At 35.3% G+C, this 22,934-nt stretch overlaps 1 protein-coding gene across 5 annotated transcripts in view; it reads left to right on the top strand.

Moving 5' to 3' along the window:
* Positions 1-22,934, top strand: part of TERB1 (telomere repeat binding bouquet formation protein 1) — a 46,393-nt gene that overhangs the window by 4,933 nt on the left and 18,526 nt on the right. For all 5 annotated transcript variants that reach the window (XM_069540242.1, XM_069540243.1, XM_060000628.1 and 2 more), the window contains exons 3-13: positions 47-133; positions 5,124-5,234; positions 5,421-5,549; positions 7,255-7,386; positions 8,522-8,582; positions 8,677-8,792; positions 8,896-9,018; positions 13,431-13,583; positions 15,007-15,138; positions 16,628-16,753; positions 17,886-18,043. In XM_069540242.1, coding sequence (XP_069396343.1) covers positions 5,126-5,234; positions 5,421-5,549; positions 7,255-7,386; positions 8,522-8,582; positions 8,677-8,792; positions 8,896-9,018; positions 13,431-13,583; positions 15,007-15,138; positions 16,628-16,753; positions 17,886-18,043 — 1,239 coding nt within the window. In that variant the 5' untranslated portion in view covers positions 47-133; positions 5,124-5,125. The remainder of the gene's footprint in view (positions 1-46; positions 134-5,123; positions 5,235-5,420; positions 5,550-7,254; positions 7,387-8,521; positions 8,583-8,676; positions 8,793-8,895; positions 9,019-13,430; positions 13,584-15,006; positions 15,139-16,627; positions 16,754-17,885; positions 18,044-22,934) is intronic.

The following is a 22,934-nucleotide window of genomic DNA, read 5'->3' as shown; positions in this document are numbered from 1 at the left end:
GGTGCCCTTAATCCCCGTGTTGTTCATGTGCCAGCTGTAGTTGTAGTCATTGCAGGATCCCAAAACACAGGTGAATGTGTTAACCATGAACAGGATGGGAGCTGGGTCCTGGTGTGATATTGTAGAGGAAGAGGTAAGAATGGGTGTGGCTGCAGATATTTTTGTAGGAATTCTGTGTTGTGGAAAGTGTTCTGGGAATTCTGTGAAGGCCTAACATCTGTGTCTTTTTGACTGAGAGTTTATTATAGCATTTATAACCTGCTTTGCCCAGAGAGCAAGGCCGAGACAGAGATGACAAATAATTAACGGCTTATTCTCTGGAATCAGCCCTAAACAACTGACGGGAGCTGATAGATAAATACTCTTCACACTTTCACTGGGATGACTCTGAGACACATGGCTCTACCCTAGCTCCCAGAGTTTCCTGGTGGGGTTGCTTGTGTCTACCTTCCCTTTCTGTTTCATCTTTTCAAAAAAGTACTTGCACTCAAATTTTTGTTTCATGGTCTACTTCTGGGAGGCCTGAAATTAAAACATGAAGTGGAAGAGAAAGAGATGAGGTTTGAAGAGAGCTGAAGATTTGGAGTAGCCATTGAGGAAAATGGGAGAATCAACAGAAGGGAATTGGAGATGGAGCTGACCATGTGGGGTTGCTGAGTAGAGTTGGGGGGTGTAACCTGGAATGCATACCAAATATCTGCAATGGCATAACTGCTTAATTTTTTTTTCCTTTTAGCAATGCCTAAATTTGAGCTGAAAGAACAGAGAAAAGAAACTGTTTTGAGTCACAATTAGGATTATAAAACATGTTTGGTAGAAGGAGAAGGGGTCCAAGGAATCCTAGCAAGATAATGGTTGAGGTGATAAATAATGGGATCTGGGATGAAGAGGGAAGGAAATGAAACCAAGTCTCTGAGAACATGAGTAAAGGAAGTAGAGATCATAGGGGTCAAAGAGTAAATATAAGAATAAGGAAGTAAGCCAGTTGAAAGAATTAGGAGTAATATTCAGAAAATAAAATAATGGAGTTGAAAATATCAGTGGTAGAGCTGTTCTGACTAATGAATGACAAGGGTCCAGATTTGGCCTCGGAAGTGAATAGCCAAATTTACATACAGTTTGCGACTTGCAAAGGAGAGAGACTGTGTCTTTCCCAGCATCCATATCAATCACCCAAAAGAACTGTGATTGGGGCCACTTCAGTCATTAGGTCAACCAGTAATTAAAAAAATATATACATATACCTACAAATTTATTAAGATGTAATTGACATACCACGTAATTTACGCATTTAAAATATACAGTTCACTTGTTTCCATATATTCACAGTGTTGTACAACCATCACCACAATCAATTTTAGAACATTTTCATCACCCTCAAAGAAACCTGTACCCTTTAGCAGTCACACACCCCCCACACACACCCCTGTTAACCCTAGACAACCACTAAGCTGTTCTATGTCTCTAAATTTGCCTATTCAGGACATTTTATATAAATGGAATCATATAATATGTGGGCCTTTTTGACTAGCTTCTTTCACTTAGCATAATGTTTTCAAGGATCATCCATGTTGTCTCAGTATCTTCATTCCTCTTTTTTGTGGAATGATTCCATTGAATGGATATATCATATTTTATTTATCCATTCAAGAGTTGATGGACATTTGGGTCTCCACTGTTTGGCTATTATGAATAGCGCTGCTATGAATATCCATGTATAAGTTTTGGGGTAGACATATGTTTTCATTTCTTTTGGGTATATACCCAGGAGTGGAATTGCTGAATCTATGGTAAATTTATGTTTAACCTTTTGAGGAACTGCTAGACTGTTTACCAAAGCAGCTGTACCATTTTACATTCCCACAGCAATGTATAAGGGTTCCAATTTCTCCAAATCTTTGGTCAGAATGTTAGACTATTTTTGATTATAGCCATCCTAGTGGTTGTGAAGTGGTATCTAATTGTGGCTTTAGTTTGTACTTCCCTAAGAACTAATGATACTGAGCATCTTTTCATATACTTATTGACCATTTGTATATGTTCTTTGGAGAAATGTCTATTTAAATCCTTTGCATGCTTTTTAATTGGGTTGTCTTTTACTGTTGAGTTTTAGGAGTTCCTTATGTATTCTGAACACAAGCCCCTTCCTTATTGGATATATCTGATTTGCAGATATTTTCTTTCAGTCTGTGCGTTGTCTTTTTACATTCTTAATGATACCTTTTGAAGCTCAGAAATTTTCAGTTTTAAGTCCAATTTATTGAATTTGCTTTTATTGCTTGTGGTTTTGGTATTGTAAACACTTCAGTTTTTGTTTGCTTGTTTATTTTCTTCAGGAGTTATTGAAGGAGCTAGCTTGCATAGCCTGGAGAAGATAAAAACCCAGTTGTAGTTATCAGTAGGTGCTTTGTCTGGGAAGGGAGGGATTATGATAGGAAATATTAAAGTATGAAAAAGAAGTACAGAAGGAATTAAGAAAAGTACATAAAAAGTTTCTGTGCCTAGAATTGAAAATCACCATGCCCCATCAAAAATCCTCTTTGGCTTGTTATTGATGATGAATGGCTTATTGATATCTGTACAGTCACACTAACCTTCTTATGGTTTCTATTAATGTAGAACATGATCAATAAAAGTTTGCTGTTACTCCAAGACAACTCAGTGATAACCTTTGTACTATGATATTTTACTAACAAATTGAGTCATGAATTATTTCATTGAACCAAATTGCCAGTTGAATTTCTGTCAAGAGGAAGACTAATTGATTCACAATAGATCTTAGTTGTTTTTTTTTTAGTGTGCTTCTCTATATTTTTTTCCTCCTTTCATCCTATATCTTTGAAAACTTTAAATATTAATTCAAGCATTATGTCAAAGTCTATGTACAATTTTATTTACATCCTTAAAACCAAGACAAGAAATTGTTTAAAGGCTATTGTAAAGAATTTTATAGGGAAATGATTGTCTGTTGTTTCCTTTTAGTTGTAAATAAATATGTTTTTTTTTGTTTTTTTGTTTTTTTTGCGGTACGTGGGCCTCTCACCGCTGCAGCCTCTCCCGCTGCGGAGCACAGGCTCCGGACGCTCAGGCCCAGCGGCCACGGCCCACGGGCCCAGGTGCTCCGCGGCACGCGGGATCCTCCTGGACCGGGGCACAAACCCACGTCCCCCGCATCGGCAGATGGACCCCCAACCACTGTGCCACCAGGGAAGCCCGTAAATAAATATTTAAACTTTGTATTTTGATAAATTTTAACATGTGTATATACCCAGCATTGTGTAAACATCAGCATAATCAGTATAGTGAACATAGCCTCATGTCCCTTTGTAATACCTCCCTTCTATGCCTTCCTGGACCTCCTTTCCCCAAGCAACCACTGATGTGCCTTCCATTACTGTAGACTAGTTTGTGTTTTTTCAGTATGTGGAATTGTACAGTATACTATCGTATACTCTTCTTTGTGTGTAGTTTATTTCACTCAGCATAAGTATTTTGAGATTTATCCATGTGGTTGTATGTATGAATACTTAGTTCCTTTTTATCGCTAAATAGTATTCCATTGTATGGTTATACCACAACTTCTTTATCCATTCATCTGATGATGGACATTTCAGTTGTTTACAATTTTTGGTTATTACATATAATGTCACCATGAACATTTGTGTACAAGTCTTTGTATGTACATATATCTCCTTTTATTTTGAGTAAGTACTTAGGAGTAGAATGACTGCATCAAATTTTAGGTGTATGTTTAACAATTTATGAAACTGCTAAACTTTCAAAGTGGTTGTACTATTTTATGTGTCCACCAGCAGTATATGAGAGTTATAGTTCCTTTGTATCCTTGTCAAAATATGTTGTGGTCAGTCTTTTAAATTTTAGTCATTCTAGTGGGCATGTAATAATGTCTCCTTACGGTTTTAATTTGCATTTTCCTAATGATTAATGATGTTGAGCAGCTTTTCATGTGCTCATTTGCTATCTGTGTATCTTTTTTGTCCAAATCTTTGGCTCATTGTTTTATTGCTCTCGTTGAGTTTTGAAAGGTCTATATGTTTTCTGGATATGTTTTTATCAGATATGTGCTTTACAAGTATTTTCTCCATTTGTGGCTTATCTTCACTTCAGAAAACACTACTTTTATTTTAAAGGTATTTTAAAAATTTATTTATTGTATTTATTTTTGGCTGCATTGGGTCTTTGTTGCTGTGCACGGGCTTTCTCTAGCTGTGGGGAGTCGGGGCTACTTTTCATTGCAGTGCGTGGGCTTCTCATTGTGGTGGCTTCTCTTGTTGCAGAGCATGGGCTCTAGGCGCCCAGGCTTCAGGAGTTGTGGCTCGCGGGCTCTGGAGAGCAGGCTCAGTAGTTGTGGTGCACGGGCTTCGTTGCTTCGTGGCATGTGGGATCTTCCTGAGCCAGGGATTGAACCCGTGTCCCCTGCATTGGCAGGCGGATTCCTAACCACTGTGCCACCAGGGAAGCCCCTAATATAGTGTATTTTCATTTTCATTCAGTTCATTCTAAATAGCAGATATTTAAACCAATGTGGCTTTAATTAAAGAGAATAATATTTGGATTTTCTTTTCATATATTTCATGCAAAGGGAAAATCAAATAATTATAAGAAGTTCATTTCAAGTTATATTATCTAAGGAACATCTTTCTTTTACATATCTTTATTGCTTATTAGATTTTTTAAAAATTTTATTTATTTATTTGTTTTTTGCTGTGTTGGGTCTTCGTTTCTGTGCGTGGGCTTTCTCTAGTTTCAGTGAGCGTGGGCCGCTCTTCATTGCAGTGCGCAGGCCTCTCACTGTCGCGGCCTCTCTTGTTGCAGAGCACAAGCTCCATATGCGCAGGCTCAGTAGTTGTGTCTCATGGGCCTAGTTGCTCCGCGGCATGTGGGATCTTCCCAGACTAGGGCTCGAACCCGTGTCCCCTGCAATGGCAGGCAGATTCTCAACCACTGCGCCACCAGGGAAGCCCCTGCTTATTAGATTTTAAAAAGTAATACATATTATTTAAAAAGCAAATACAAAGATATGTATTTAGAGTGTGAAATTTAAATGGTTAAATTTTGAAAGGAAATGTTTGGTTTAAAATAATGAAATTTTTGTTCTTTAGGAATGAAGACTGACCTGAACTTATTATTGGAGTGTCTGAAGTATCAAATGGACAATGCTTTTTCGCAAAAGGAAGCTCTGGTCACTATTCATTCAATTTGCCAACAAAACAGTAAGACATGATAGTGAATTTTTATTTGTGATTCTAGTTGTTTAGTATTGTGATATATGAAATATGCATAGTTCTTTCTCTTCTCAGTTATTTTACATATTATGTTACTGGGTTCATGTGATTTATTGTCCTTAAAATAATAATTACAATAAATATTCTTCTTTGTTTTGTCTGCACACTCTACAGGTAATGCAGGTCTTTATTTTCGGGAAATTGGTGGTTTGATGTTTGTAAAAGATCTTGCAAAGTCAAGTGAACATAGTATGGTAAAAGAAGCAGCATTATATACATTAGGAGCTGTTGCAGAACAAAATGGTAAAATAAGAAAACTTTATTTCACTATCCTTTAATCATTGTGTTATACTTCAACAAACTACTAAAAAATAATTTTAGAATTCAATTCCTTTTTTACATGTCTGGATAGTTTTTTCCAGGTATTTTATTTAAATTAATGCATACCAAAGATTTTATTTATCTTATTAACTAATGAGGGAACGAGTGAAATGTTACAACTGTTTCAAAAGTAATGGCAAAAAACAATACTATAGGCATTTGGGAAAGCTGAAATTTAGGAATAGGCACATAACTGGTCAGTGTCTGCAGGTTAAAAATCAATTATGTTCTACCAGTCGAAATGTTTTGCATTTCTGTGGACAAGAATAACTTGCATTAATATCAGTTTTCTACAATTTACAGAGTTATAAAATAGCCCAAAGACAGTAAAAGACAAATAATCTAGAAGGGTGTGCTAGACAGGACATTCAGTAATTGTTATCATCCATTTCAAAATCTTTCACAATTTTTCTTGCCATTAGTTGGAAACATTTTTTTTACTTTGTCTTTTACTATGCTTTTTTTTTGCCATATGAATGTTTTTTATTTTTATAAAAATAAAAATTCATCATTCTTTCTCTTTTTTGCTTTTGGATTTTGAATCATAAGAAAATTTTCCATACTCCCAGATTACAGGGGAATCCACCCATGTTTTCTTTTGGTACTTGTATGATTTTATTTTTTAGTTATACATGTTTTATTCTTTTTGAATTTTCCTGGGATATGATGTGGTGAAGGTTCCAGTTTTATCTTTTTTTTAATATGGCAATCCAGCTATCCCAACACTTCTTATTAAAAGTAGATCTTTTTCACATTGATTTGAGATGCTACCATTATCACTTAATGAGTCTATTTCTAGTTTTTCTATTCTGTTCATTATCTATATATCCAGGTACTTGAATCAAAATATGAAGATAACTTACAGCCATCTTACATGTGGATAAATATGCTTTCTGTATGGCCAACAAAAACATGTTTCTGTAGCATACCTGAAATGAGGTTAAATCTAAACTATTAGTTTGTCAAATAACTTTATATTCTTATATTTTCAACCGTTAAATATTTCTTCACCACTTGTTGAGAACCAAGCTGTGTGCTAGGCATTGGGGATAAATAAGACATTGCCTTTGCCTTTGAGAGTGTCTAAAAGCTATTCTAGACACTGGATATATGTGTTCAAATTATTTTTTAAAAATTCTGCTTATTGCATGATTATCACCAAAAAGCCTCTCCTGTCGTGTAGGTATCATTTTTGTCTTTGGGAAAGATATTTTTATATCTAGAAAAGTCTTTAAAAATACCACAAGTATCATTTGTCCTTCTTTTCTAAAGCAGGTTTCTGAATTTTCTTAAATTTTTCTTTGGCTATGTTTTGTTACTTATCGTCAATTTTTTGGTCATGTTTTATTTTAAATTTTTGTTCAGTTAGGCTTTTATTGGAAATTCTGTGAGATTGCAATACATGTTTAGAACCTAGTCAACTACTTCTGATTAAAATATTGCTTCTTTGGTCTGTTAATTGAGTAAGCACATAAGTTTGTCAGAATTTGTTTTATGACTAATAAATGTCAGTGAAATGAGAATTGGTTGAGAATTGTCCATATGGCAATTTTATATTTTGTTCAGCATATTTTAAAACTTGTCTGTGCTAATACATAGAAATTAAAATTATATTTTCATATTTCAGTTTACTGTCAGCAGACTTTGTGCACTTCAGAATTGTTTGAAGACTTAACTTGGTTCTTATCTAACAATGATTCAAACACAAATTTGAAAAGAATGTCTGTCTATGTTATTTTGGTTCTAGTTTCAAATAATAGTAAGTACATTCTCTTATGTTATGGAAATATTTTTAAAATAATAAATTGGAACAGTCATTATTAGTCCTTTTATTCTAGTCTTTATGTCAGTACCTTTTTTAATCTTACTAACTTCTGAGAACTACAGCTTTAAAGAAAAGAGAATTAATAGCATGCATTTAATTGTTTGATATTTATTAATTTAGTATTTTAAAAAATACTAAAGTGATTTGCATTATTTAATTAACATTGAAAAGAAACAGCTTTAAAAGCAAAAGGGGAGCGTTTAATGAATTAGTTTGGTTGATTTTCCACTGAATTGGCCATTTAATTATCATTGTATTTAAGGTCATTTTATCAGTCAGCAATGGTGTTAAATTTCATGTATCTCTTGACGAAAGTTTTACTTTGTTTTTGTTGTTTTAGTTTTTATTTTGGAACAATCTTAGATTTACAGAAAAGTTGCAAGGGTAGTGTATAGAGTGTTCCTGTATACCTATTGCCCAGGCTAAGGTTATTTTATTAACATTGCTTATTTAAATCTTCAAATTGTTAGAAATATTATATGCATTTTAAATGCTTCTAGATTTTATTTTTTCTATTTTTATGTTTTGAATTAATTTTTTTTCTATTTTGGAACATATTTTGGTATTGTAACACAGAACCATGCAAAATAAGTGTTTTGCAATTTTTAGAGGAAATTTGAATACTATCATTCTCTAAACGTAAGTAATGTATTTTCCGTAATAATCTTGATTACAGATTTTTACCTACTGTAATTCTCTATTGTACTTTATAATACTTTAAAGTGACTGAAAGTTATTTATTAAAAATACTACTGGGCTTCCCTGGTGGTGCAGTGGTTGAGAGTCCGCCTGCCGATGCAGGGGACACGGGTTCGTACCCCGGTCCGGGAAGATCCCACATGCCGCGGAGTGGCTGGGCCCGTGAGCCATGGCCGCTGGGCCTGCGCGTCCGGAGCCTGTTGCTCTGCAATGGGAGAGGCCACAACAGTGAGAGGCCCGCGTACTGCAAAAAAAAAAAAAAAAAAAAAAGCTACTTAAAAAAATACTACTTAAATGTTGTTCTCCATTTCTACAAAATTATTTTCTAAACAGAAGTCATATTCATGTAATATATGGCTATTTTTTTAAGGGACTGGACAGACGCTTGTGAGAGAAACAGGTTGTATTTCAGTTCTATCACAGTTGTTCAAGTAAGTAAATATACATTTCTTGTTATTAATTATTGATTTCTTAAGACCTTAACACATTTGTATTAATTACTTCCTTTTCTATTTAACCTAATAGGACAGTCCTTTCAAAATATGAGTTGAATTTGTCAGATGAAAATGTTTTCCAGAGTTATCAGTTGTGGTCTTCAGTGTGTAGTACTCTGTGTGTCTGTGTCAACAATCCTCAAAATGGTAATTATCTCAAATATTTACATATAAAAATAAAGATAAAAACAAATAAAAAACTGATATTTTCCAAGTATATTAAAATATGATTGCCTTTTTCTCCTTTCAGATGAAAATCAAATGCTTTGCTCTTCACTTTTTCCACATGCTAATGACTGGCTAATAAATTGCACGAAACCTGAGATAATTCGCCCTATTTGCTCATTTATTGGACTCACTCTTGCAAATAACAGTAAGTATTCATTATTCTCTAGGTTATACTTTAAAAAACATATTTTAAAGCATAACAAAAACCTATTGAATTAATGAATTCCAGTAAGTTGTGTCATTTTGGATCCATTTATACTATTGTATAAGTTAAAATCTTATACATAGAAAATCTTAAAAATAGATGTTGTTAAGAAGATATGGGAAAATGGTGGTGGCAGCATAGTTTTGAGTCTTCCCATATATCCTCACAAAACAGAACACCTACACAGCAAAACTGTAAAAACCCACAGAGAGTGTTCTCTGACCACATAGAATTAAATTAGAAATTAATAAAAGTAAAACATCTAGAAAAGTCCCTAATATCTAGAAATTAAGCAACACAGTACTAAAAAAACCCACATCAAAATAAAAATACAAACCTATGAATCACAAATCATAAAGGAAATTAGAAATTTTTTAACTTAATGGTAATGAAAACACAAAATTAAACAGTGGGATGCTGCAAAATCAGTGTTTAGATGGAAATTTATAGCAATAAGGCTTGCATAGGAAAGAAGGAAGGTCTCAAATCAATTATATTAGTTTCCACCTAAGAAACTAGAAGTCAGAGCAAGTTAAACTCAAAGTAAGCATAACAAAGGAAATAACAAAGAGAAGATTAGCAATCAATGAAATAGAAAAAGAACAGAGTAATCAATTAAACCAAAAGCTAGTTCTTTGAAAAGATCACTAAAATGGATCCTTTACCCAGACTAACCACGAAATAGAAGGCCCAAATTATAAGAGATGAGAGATGACATCTCTATATCTTAACAGATATTAACAGGATAACAAAGGAATAGTAGAAACAACCTTATGCCATTAAATTTGATAACTTAAATGAACTGGACAAATTCTTTGAAAGACACAAACTACAAAAGCTCACTCAAGAAGAAATAGATAACCTGAATATTCCTATATCTAATAGTGAAATTGAATTTGTAGTTTAAAACCTTAACACAGGAAATTCCAGGTCATAAAGGCTTCACTGGGGCTTCCCTGGTGGCACAGTGGTTAAGAATCCGCCTACCAGTGCAGGGGACATGGGTTTGAGGCCTGGTCCGGGAGGATCCCACATGCTTCAGAGCAACGAAGCCCGTGCGCCACAACTGCTGAAGCCTGTGCTCTAGAGCCCACGAGCCACAACTATGAGCCTGCAAGCCACAACTATGAGCCCACATGCCACAGCTACTGAAGCCCACGTGCCTAGAACTTGTGCTCCACAACAAGAGAAGCCACCACAATGAGAAACCCGTGCACTGCAACGAAGAGTAGCCCCAACTCGCCACAACTAGAGAAAGCCTGCACGCAGCAACAAAGACCAAACGCAGCCAAAAATAAATAAAAGAAAAGAAAAAAGGCTTCACTGGTGCATTCTACCAAACATTTAAGGAAAAAAAATTCTACATAAATTATTCCAGGAAATACAAGTAGAAGAAACACTTCCCAACAAACTTTTAAGGGCAGCATTATTTCCACACTAAATCTTGAAAAAGACATTACAAGAAAACTGTAGCCCAATATCCTTTATGATCATAGATGCAAACATCCATAACAAAATATTAACAAATCAATCCAGCAATATATAGAAAGGATAATATATTCTGACCAAGTGGCATTCACTTTAGGCATGCAAGATTGGTTTAACATTAGGAAATTCACAATATACATAGACTAGAAAAGAAAAACTATATGATCTCCAAAGATGCAGGAAAAGCTTTTCACATAATTCAACATACATTCATGACAGAAGATTTTGGTAAGCCAGGAATAGAAGGGAACTTCCTCAATGTGATGAAGGGCTTCTACAAAGTACTACAGCTAACATACTTAAATGGTGAAAGACTTAATGCTTTCCCCCTAAGATTGTAAAAAAGACAAGGATGGCCACTCTCATTATTTGACTGGACATCCAAGTCAGTGCAGTAAGGCACAAAAATGAAATAAAAGGCATAGAGATTGAAAAGGAAGAAGAAAATATAGTATTTATTCATAGATGACATGATTGTCCGAAGAATCTACAAAAAGCTACAGAGCTAATAAGCGATTTTAGCAAGGTTGCAGGATACAAGGTCATATACAGAAATACTAGCAACACTTGGGAACTTAAAGTAACTGCCATTTACAATAATATTAAAAAAACAAAATACTTAGGGGTACATTTAATGATTTCATCTGCTATATCTATATGCTGAAAACTATAAAACATTGCTGAGATAGAACTTTAAATTAATGGGAGAGATATCATATTCATGGATTGTAAGATTCAATATTGTTATACTGTCACTTCTCAAATTCACCTCTAGATTCTTGGCACTCCCCATCAAAATCTCAACGGGCTTTTCTGCAGAAATTGACAAGCTGATTCTAAAATTTACATGGAAATGCAAAGGGGCTAGGATAGTCAAAATTATTTTGAAAAAGGACAAAATTGTAGGGTTTATATTACCTGATTTCAATACTTACTATACAGTAATCAAGAGTGTAGCATTGGTGTAAGTGTAGACATAGATCAATGGAAAAAGTAGAGAACCTAGAAATAGACATATATATATGATTGATTTTCTACGAATGTTGATTTTCTATAAAGGTGCCACAGTAACTCTGTGTTGGAAAAGGTAGAAACAAATGGTGCTGGAAAAAGTACTTATCTATCTGTGAAATATGAAGCTCAACCCTTACCTTACACAGTATACACAAATTAACTTGAAATGATCCCTACACCTTAATGTAAGAACTAAAACTATAAAACATCTAGACAAAAACATATCTTTATAATTTGGGAGTAGACAGATTTCTTAGGACACAAAAAGCATGAGCCACTAAAGAAAAGATTATAAATCGGACTGCACTGAAATTAAAATCTTTTACTCTTCAAAAGATCCTGTTAAGGTGAAAAGGCAAGCCATAGGGTGGGAGAAAATATTTGTGAAATGTACATCTGATAAAGAACTTGTACCCAGGAAAACCCCAAGGAGGTAGCCCTATACACCCACTAGCATGGCTAAAAGTAGAAAGGCTAGTGATATTAAATAGTGATGAGGATGTGGAACAACTAGAACCTTCTCACACGTTCCTGGTGTGTATCTATATTCAGATGTTTAAAGCAAATAGTCATGTTTCACATGCAAAGGAACATATCTCTATAATTTCAAAAATTGAAATCTATTTCCATGATGCTTTGACATTTCCTCTTTCTTTAAGTACCAACTTAGATGAGTAACACTGCTGTGTCCTATTTATAGGACCTTATTACTCTCAGCAAACTGACATGAAATAGATTAGAGGTAATTTGAAATATTCAGTGTACAGGTGTAGACTAGGATGTTCTTCTGCTTATAAGCCTGAATTTTCATTACATAGACTATAAATGAAAATCTTTGTGGTAACATAGTGCCCAATTTCATCTAAGAATTTTAAGATACTTCCTTTTTTAAAGATTTTTTTAATGAAAATACTTTGTAGTAAAGAAGCCTATTTTGGAGTCTCCATAATATTGAAAATGTTTGCTTATCCTTAAATAACATTTCCTAACAGTTCTGTTCTGATGTAGAAATTTTTGAACATGATTTTTTTAGATTAAGATTTTTGTGTTTTATTGAACAATACAAAAAGTAATTTTTGTGTTTAAATCATCCTGGCTCAATTTGTGGTACTAGGGTAGACTGGGAAGAAGGTTTGTGACAGAATTATAATCACTAGCCCATATATCCATTTGATATATGCCCATTGCTGGGATAGGGGCTGTTGAATTCACAGACCTGTGGGGTACTTTGCCATCAGAATCATTTCCTACAGGGGAACAAAAGACTAAATGCTTTTTAAAAATGTATCTGTCATCCAATCTTTGCTTGGAATAGTTGTTATGACTCTCAACAGTATGTTATACTTTTATGCTCCAAGAAGTAAAAGAATTAGGCTTAAATAAGATGGATGAAATATGTGGTTTTTCTGAAACAGTTAATTTTCTCTGCCCTTTGTTGATTCAGATTTGAGGAATGAGTTATGTTGGAATTCAGAAAGTAGTCAGCCTGCTAATTGTAATACCAAGCTAAATGAATGAATCTATTCTTTATAGCTCTTGAAGGACTTGAATTTAATGTCATTCTTGCAAAATATACCAGTTCTTGCTAAATGAAACAAGATATCTAACATACAAGAAAGAAGTACTGTACTATACATGTAGTTGTACTATGTCAAAGTGAGTTTCTTATGTAAGTAAATAAAATCAATCTTGTGATTATGTATATGCACAGGTAAAGATTGGATTTTTCATTTTGGGATTTTTAGTAAGTATTTTAAAAAGTCAAGTTAATGTTATATTTAGTGCAAATTAATTTAATGAAACCATATACTTGTTTGAAGTATAATAGTTCTGCTACTTTATTCCTTAAGCATACGTGCAGAAATACTTTATATCTGTGGGTGGACTGGATATATTGTCTCAAGTTCTTGTGCAGTTGGAATCTGATTCACACAAGACTCTTTCCAGTGCTAAGCTTGCAGTGGTGGTGACAAAGACAGTGGATGCATGTATTGCTGATAATCGTGAGTGAAAACACTTAGTAATTTTTCTGCAATTGCATTTTGCTTCAATTCAGCATGGTGAATGTTAAAATGATAGATTGAACGCTAACATGGATTGGACTTCCAGTTTCTCATAAGTGGGAGAGAAACTTAGAAATTATCTAATCCAACTCCTTATTTTCTCATGGAGGTTATGACTTCCCTAAGAATTCAAATCTAGGTCTTCTGAGTTCAGGTTTGATGATAGAATCAAGATAAGAGTCTGTCAGTCCTAAACCTTTGTTTCACTTAAAAAGCTGCATTAAATGAAAAAGTTTACTCCACATGGCCCGTGCCAATGCCCGGCTCTTTGGCATCCGGGCAAAAAGGGCCAAGGAAGCCGCAGAACAGGATGTTGAAAAGAAAAAATAAAGTGCTGTTGGCAACTTGTGATAAAAAAAAAATTTTAGATGAGAAATCAAGGGACATTTTGGAGACATAGGGAATGGAAAGCCCAATTTATAGATTTTAAAAAGTGAGATAAAGAATTAAGGTATGCCTCTATCTGATAAGTGTGAGATAGACTTACCCTACTGTAACCAGTGAGTAACAGAACCACACTTGAACTCATGGCTGCTTCTCACATGTACAGATACTGAGGAATGATAGTCTATAAATCTCTGTAACTCTCGACATTCACAAATAACTGAAAAAAATAGATTATTTTTTAAAAAATCAGTTATTTAGGGCCTGCTATGTGCTGGGCTCTATGTGAGCTCTAGAGATACAAAAATTATTAAGATGTAGTCTGCTGAGGAATTCACAACCTTTTTGTTGCTGTCAGTAGTTAGACTCTGAACTCTGTTACAAAAGAAAAAAAAAACACCACACATACACACGAAGAACAAAACCGTGAGAAGTGTAGCTTAAATTGGTGGACTTCTTGAATTTTTCACATCTCAGTATAGCTTCAGGTATGCTCCACTGCATCATTAACGTCAGTAGAACCGTGGCCAGTTAATAGTGTATTTCAATGACAGGCAGGAATCGATTTCATAGGAAGGTCTTTACTGTCAATCTAGATAAGAGGAGGAATGTAAGGTGAGAGTCAGTAGCTTTTAGGAAGGTAGTATTATTACTTCATATTCACAACATTATGCAGGACAACTTAGAAGAAAGCATTCTTCAAAAAACTTGCTTTAGTATAATGTCTTTAGTATGGGAAGAGGAATTAATGAGGGCTATATAAGCCACCATTTTATTACAATGAATTTGTTTATAGTCACACATATATATACATATATATTAGATGTTATATGAGATGTGAATTTTAGATATTATGTAGTTACATAATGTCATTCTCCCAGGATAAGATCTGAAAAATAGTATAATGTAATATCTGGAAAATACTATATGTATAGCTATACGTTTTAAGTTTGTACTTGTTCTTTTTTTCCTGTTTTAGCTACTTTTGGGGTAGTACTATCCAAGTACCACATTGTTTCAAAACTTCTAGCATTACTGCTTCATGAAAGTCTGGATTCAGGAGAAAAATTTAGTATCATACTTACTGTTGGTCATTGTACAGAGGATTGTGGTAAGTATTGGATTTATTTTGTGTGTTAGTTAAAACGGTGGAGTGGAAATACACTATTCCTTCCCACCCACCCAGCTTAAAAGTATTGCCTTTCTCCTAATCCCCAAACCAGTCATTTTGCTCCTCATCCTTCTTCAGCCGTGGTATTCAGTCAGTCCCTAAGACCTGTGGCTCTACTTCTGTTTACCCCTCCTTATTCCCTTCTGCTCAATTCCAGTGCTATTTTCCCCATTTAAGCCCTCAGCCCCTCAACATCTTTCACCAATGTTATTACAATAGATTCCTCCCTGTGTCCTCTTCCTTCTATCTCCATTTTTCAATCCACTCTTCACACTGCTGCACAGATACGATCCTGTTTTTTCTTGTTGAAAACCTTAGAAAGTTCTTTCTTTCTCTACTTATCATTCTCTCCTCTCTCTCTTTTTTCTCTTCCCCTTCCATTTTCTCCTTCTCTCCACTTTCCTGCCATTCTTCCTCTTTCCACTTTCCTCCTTTCCAACCCTCTTCACTTTTTTTTAAAATAAATTTATTTATTTTATTTTTGCATTGGGCCTTTATTGCTGTATGTGGGGTTTCTCTAGTTGCAGCAAGAGGGGGCTACTCTTCGTTGTGGTGCATGGGCTTCTCATTGCAGTAGCTTCTCTTGTTGTGGTGGCTTCTCTGTTGCGGTGGCTTCTCTGTTGGAGAGCACGGACTCTAGGCATGCGGGCTTAGTTGCTCCGTGGCATGTGTGATCTCCCCAGACCAGGGCTTGAACCCGTGTCCCATGTATTGGCAGGCGGATCTTAACCACTGCGCCACCAGGGAAGTCCCCCAACACTTTTCACTTTCCTCTCTCCTTTCTCCCTTCCTCCAATCTCCTCTCTCTCCTCCTCCCACTTTTCCACTTCCCTCTTTTTATTCTCTCTTGCTTCTTCTGCTCTCTCTTCCCTCATTTTCCATTCTCTCCATTCGTTTATTTCTCTATACTTTCTCTTCACCTCTGTATAATTTAGGATTCACTATACCTTTAAAATTTTAATTTAATTTTTATTTTTTTATTGAGGTATAATTGACAACAAAACCTTTTTTTAAACCAAGTGAGGGCAGTTTCTTTACTCTTATGAGGTGTGACACTGCTCTGTGGCTGTGTTTATCACTGTGTTTAAGAGATTATCACTTATGAGACTTAGGTATCTTATATAAGTAGATTATTTTCTAAATTGAAAATACCTTTAAACTTTGTTTTTCTGTATCTTAAAATTTGAACTATGTTCATAATTATCACAAGGAAGAATTATGACCTCATGCATATAGTTTAAGATAAAATAACTATTGGGAATTCCCTGGTGGTCCAGCGGCTAGGACTCTGCACTTCCACTGCCGGGGCCAGGATTCAATCTCTGGTCAGGGAACTAAGATCCTGCAAGCCGCGCAGTGTGGCCAATAAATAAATAAATAAATAAATAAAGTAACTATCTTCTGCTTTAATCTTTGATGTGTTTTCCAGAGGAAAATCAGTATGACCTTTTTAAAAGCAATGGGCTTCCACTCATGATACAAGTCTTAACTGAATCTCAGGACGAGGAACTAAACAAAGCTGCCACTTTTGTGCTTCACAACTGCAAAAAAATTAGTAAGTTTACTATTACTTTAAAAAAATACTAACCAAACTTTATGCAAGAGAATTATATCTGCTTTGATGAACCAAGCCCCTTTAGCTCCCAAGCTCTTCTTACATTTGAAAAGCAGATTATATAATTTTGACGTGACAACTAGAGTACTACAGCGTGTAAAAAACTTATATGGAAGAGAACAACAGTATAGATAATTCACTTATTTAATGCAGTGTGGACAGAGTTAGCTGTAGGACTTAAATTTGAGGGCTACAAGTGACTTATGATTAAATCATAACATAAAATACCTTAATTTATTTATTTAAAAAATGTTTGAGTGTCTCTTATTTGCCAGGCACTGTGCTAGGCATTAGGGATACAGTGATAAGAAACAATAGTCTATGTGTTTACAGAGGTTAGTGTAACTACAGAAATAGGTAGTAATTGAATAATCCCAAAAATGAATGTGTTATTATAAATTAACGTACAGGTTAAGAATGGATGGAGCACAGATCTTAACCTGTAACAGGGACTGTGACCTAGACTTGGAGCAGAAAAGGCTTTGGGAGGAAGTGATTCTTCATCTGAAATCTGAATGTAGAGAGTTAATTAGGTGAAAAGAAGGGAGTTTGTTATGGTCCAGTGTCTCAGGCATACGCAACAGTGAGGCACAAATGTCCTGTGAGAGGAGGGAGCCTGGTGCATTGAAGGAATTGATGGCTGAAGCATAGAGAAAGTGGCCATGAAAAGGATTTTGGTCTTTTGGGAGAAAACTGCTGCCACAATATGTAAAAAGAGAATTTAAAAGAATATAGGAAGGAACCACTTTATGGAAACTGTGTTAAAAAAAAAAAACTAAAACCAGTAGCCATAAACCTGAGGGTGTTTGTATGCCTAGCATAACATGTTTTCTTGCTATTTTCTTTTCTCTATAATTCTGAAGAGTAAAATCTAATTTATGACTCTTTGTGTCCTCAGCCTCTGCCAAGCACTTGCTTTCCACTTATTTTCAGTACCACTTAGGCAGTTAAGATGGTTTGGATGTGCAAAATTTAGAGAAGGGGGTATGGGGTATGAGTTTGTCTTTATTAAAAGTGTTAAAATAACATTTCTAGTAATGGATAAACTCCTATTTTTTCCCATATTATAAAGCTGAGAAGTTATCTCTAAGTCTAGGAGAATATTCTTTTGATGAAAATGAAGAACAATTAAAGGACATAAATATGAAAGAGAAGAATCTTGAAGATTACTGGAAGAAAGCGAAGGAAATTCTACACAGAATAGAACAGCTTGAAAGAGAAGGAAATGAGGTTGGCTTCTTTGTTTCAAAGAATGTAGAACTTTTTTCAAATATTTTTTAATAATACAGATTGGAGGGTAAAATATTTTTCTTGCCAAGTTACTTTTTATTTTAATGGTTTTAAATTTAAAATTCATTAGTAATACTTGAGGAATCATCCTTGAACACAGAAAAAATATTTTTAAAAAGTGGAAATGATGACTGAAAAAATAAGAGACATGGAAGATAGAGCCAAGAGATCTATCATTTGTATAATAAGCGTTCAAGAAGGAGAAAGAATGGAGAAGTAATAATCTCTCTCTCTCTGTATGTGTGTGTATATATATACACACACATACAGTTGACCCTTGAACAGGTGTTTGAACTGCTTGAATCCACTCATACATGGATTTTTTTCAATGAATATGTACTACAGCACTACACAGTCTCAGGCTCTCAGGTTGGTTGATTCAATGGATGTGGAACTGTGGATATGAAGGGCTGACTGTAAAGTTATATGTGGATTTTCAACTGCCCCATGTTGTTCAAGGGTCAACTGTATATATACACATGTTTATGTATGTATATATACACATACACACATTTCCATATTTTAAAAAAATAATTAATTTATTTATTTTTGGCTGCATTGGGTCTTCGTTGCTGCCCCCAGGGTTTCTTTAGTTGAGGCGAGCGGGGACTACTCTTCGTTGCCATATGTGGGCTTCTCATTGCAGTGGCTTCTCTTGTTGCCGAGCACAGGCTCTAGGCATGCGGGCTTCAGTAGTTGTGGCATGCTGCCTCAATAATTGTGGCTCGCGGGCTCTAGAGTGCAGGCTCTGTAGTTGTGGCTCACAGGCCCAGTTGCTCCACAGCATGTGGGATCTTCCAGACCAGGGCTCAAACCCATGTCCCCTGCATTGGCAGGCAGATTCTTAACCACTGAGCCACCAAGGAAACCCCATTTCCATATTTTTACTATGTATGTATGCTTTGTGTCTTTGTATGTGCATGCATTTAAAAAAATAAAAACACAGTATCTAATTTAGTATAGTAATTTTATTCTTTTAAATGACTGAGTAGTATTCAATATCATAGATTACCATATTTGATTTAACTAGTCTTTTATTGATGGACATTTAGAAAATATTTAATCTCTCACCAGTGTAACCAACTCTAGAGTAAGTATCCTGCTACATTTATATCTTTGTAAGAGCTTTATTGAGATATAAATCACATTCCATACAATTGACCCAGTTGAAGTATACATTTCATTGGTTTTTAGTATACTCACAGAATTGTGTGACCATTACCACATTTAATTTTAAAACATTTTTATCACCCCAAAAAAGAAACTCCATACCATTTAGCAGTCACCCTCTGTATTCCCCCATCCATCCTCCCCCAACCCTAGGCAACCACTGATCTATTTTTTGTCTCTCTGTATTTGTCTATTCTGGACTTTTTATATAAATTGAATTATATAATATGTGGTCTTTTGTGACTGACTTCTTTCATTTAGTGCATTTTCAAGGTTCATCCATGTTGTAGTATATATCAGTACTTCTTTCCTTTTTTAAAAAAATAGATTTATTGAGATGTAATTCATATACCATTTGCCTATTTAAAGTGTACAGTTCAGTAGTTTTTATTCACAGATATGTGCAATAATCACCAAAGTCAACTTTAGAATATTTTTATTCCTTCAAAAAGAAACTCTGTACCCTTTAGCTATTTCCCTGAACACTCTGATCCGCAGCCATAAGCAACCACCAATCTTCTATTCTAACTCTACGGATTTGCCTATTCTGGGTATTTCATAAGAATGGAATCACATAGTATGTGGTCTTTTGTGACTGGCTTCTTTCACTTAGCATGTTTTCAAGGCTCATTCATCTTTCAGCATGTATCAGTATTTCATTGCTTTTTATGGCCAAAGAGTTTTCCATTGTGTGTACTACATTTTACTTATCCATTTATCAGTTGATGGACATACTCTATTTTTTTAAATTTATTTTTAATTTATATATTTTTGGCTACATTGGGTCTTCGTTGCTGTGCATGGGCTTTCTCTAGTTGCGGCGAGCAGGGGCTACTCTTTGTTGCGGTGTGCGGGCTTCTCATTGTGGTGGCTTCTCTTGTTGCGGAGCACAGGCTCTAGACGCGGGGGTTTCAGTAGTTGTGGCTTGTGGGCTCTAGAGCACAGGCTCAGTAGTTGTGGTGCATGGACTTAGTTGCTCCGCGGCATGTGGGATCTTGCTGGACCAGGGATTGAACCCATATCCCCTGCATTGGCAGGTGAATTCTTAACTACTGCGCCACCAGGGAAGTCCCTGGACACACTCTTTTACCTATAGCCTATGTCTTTATAGTTAGCATGGGTTTCAGTATATAGTTTGGTCTTTATTATCCTGTGTATTTCTGCTTTTTAATTGATGTGATCATTTCATTATCATTTAATGTAATTACTGATATATTTGGGTTTAAGTCTACCATATTGCTATTTGCTTCCTGTTTGTCCCATTTGTTCTTTGTTCCTTTTATTCCTGCTCTCCTGCCACCTTTTATATTATTTTTAAATATTCTTCTATATTTCATGTTAGATTATTGGCTAAATATTCTTGGTTTTTTAAGGGATTGCTTTAGGATTTATAATACACATCTTTAACTCATCATGGTCTATATTCAAATAATATCATTCCACTCATGTAATATTGTAAGACCTTTGCAATAGTGTGCTTACATTTCCATTTGTTCTTTGTGCTATTGCCATACGTTTTACTGCTACATTTGTCATAAACTGCCCAGTAATATTATTTTTGCTTTAAACAGCTATCTTTTTTCTAAAAATATTTTAATGTTTAATAAAATAATATTTACATACAATGGTAATCACACATTTTAAGCATTCAGTTTGACTTATGATATATTTTCTTTTAATAATTTTTTTTTTTTTTTTTTTTTTTTTTGCCGTACGCGGGCCTGTCACCGCTGTGGCCTCTCCCGTTGCGGAGCACAGGCTCCGGACGTGCAGACCCAGCGGCCATGGCTCACGGGCCCAGCCACTGCGCGGCATGCGGGATCCTCCTGGACCGGGGCACGAACCCGCGTCCCCTGCATCGGCAGGCGGTCTCTCAACCGCTGCGCCACCAGGGAAGCCCTATAATAATTTTTTTTATTCCACAAGAGATAATCTTTTAAGTTTTATTTATTTATTTTGAATTTTAATATTTTATTTATTTTTTTATACAGCAGGTTCTTATTAGTTATCCATTTTATACATATTAGTGTGTATATGTCAATCCCAATCTCCCAATTCATCCCACCACCACTGCCCCCCCCCCCCCGCCACTTTCCCACCTTGGTGTCCATACATTTGTTCTCTACATCTGGGTCTCTATTTCTGCCCTGCAAACCGGTTCATCTGTACCATTTTTCTAGGTTCCACATATATGCATTAATATATGATATTTGTTTTTCTCTTTCTGACTTACTTCACTCTGTATGACAGTCTCTGGGTCCATCCACGTCTCTACAAATGACCCAATTTCGTTCCTTTTTATGGCTGAGTAATATTCCATTGTATATATGTACCACATCTTCTTTATCCATTTGTCTGTTGATGGGCATTTAGGTTGCTTCCATGACCTGGCTATTGTAAATAGTGCTGCAATGAACACTGGGGTGCATGTGTCTTTTTGAATTATGGTTTTCTCTGGGTATATGCCCAGTAGTGGGATTGCTGGGTCATATGGTAATTCTATTTTTAGTTTTTTAAGGAACCTCCATACTGTTCTCCATAGTGGCTGTATCAATTTACATTCCCACCAACAGTGCAAGAGGATTTCCTTTTCTCCACACCCTCTCCAGCATTTGTTGTTTGTAGATTTTCTGAGGATGCCCATTCTAACTGGTGTGAGGTGATACTTCATTGCAGTTTTGATTTGCATTTCTCTAATAATTAGTGATGTTGAGTAGCTTTTCATGTGCTTCTTGGCCATCTGTATGTCTTTGGAGAAATGTCTATTTAGGTCTTCTGCCCATTTTTGGATTGGGTTGTTTGGTTTTTTAATACTGAGCTGCATGAGCTGCTTATATATTTTGGAGATTAATCCTTTGTTCGTTGATTTGTTTGCAAATATTTTCTCCCATTCTGAGGGTTGTCTTTTCATCTTGTTTGTAGTTTCCTTTGCTTTGAAAAAGCTTTTAAGTTTCATTGGGTCCCATTTGTTTATTTTTGTTTTTACTTCCGTTACTCTAGGAGATGGATCAAAAAAGATATTGCTGTGATTTATGTCAGAGTGTTCTTCCTATGTTTTCCTCTAAGAGTTTTATAGTGTCCAGTCTTACATTTAGGTCTTTAATCCATTTTGAGTTTATTTTTGTGTATGGTGTTAGGGAGTGTTCTAATTTCATTCTTTTACATGTAGCTGTCCAGTTTTCTCAGCACCACTTATTGAATTGAAGAGACTGTCTTTTCCCCATTGTATATCCTTGCCTCCTTTGTCATAGAGTAGTTGACCATAGGTGTGTGGGTTTATCTCTGGCTTTCTATCCTGTTCCATTGATATATATTTCTGTTTTTGTGTCAGTACCATATTGTGTTGATTACTGTAGCTTTGTAGTATAGTCTGAAGTCAGGGAGTCTGATTCCTCCAGCTCCCTTTTTTTCCCTCAAGACTGCTTTGGCTATTTGGGGTCTTTCGTGTCTCCATACAAATTTTAAGATTTTTTGTTCTAGTTCTGTAAAAAATGCCATTGGTAATTTTTTTTTTTTAAGATGTTGGGGGTAGGAGTTTATTAATTAATTTATTTATTTTTGCTGTGTTGGGTCTTCTTTTCTGTGCGAGGACTTTCTCTAGTTGTGGTAAGCGGGGGCCACTCTTCATCGCGGTGCGCAGGCCTCTCACTATTGCGGCCCC

Source organism: Delphinus delphis, chromosome 20 (genome assembly GCF_949987515.2).
Source record: "Delphinus delphis chromosome 20, mDelDel1.2, whole genome shotgun sequence".
In the NCBI taxonomy this organism is placed as follows: Eukaryota; Metazoa; Chordata; class Mammalia; order Artiodactyla; family Delphinidae; genus Delphinus; species Delphinus delphis.
This window is presented reverse-complemented; position numbering and strand designations above follow the sequence as displayed.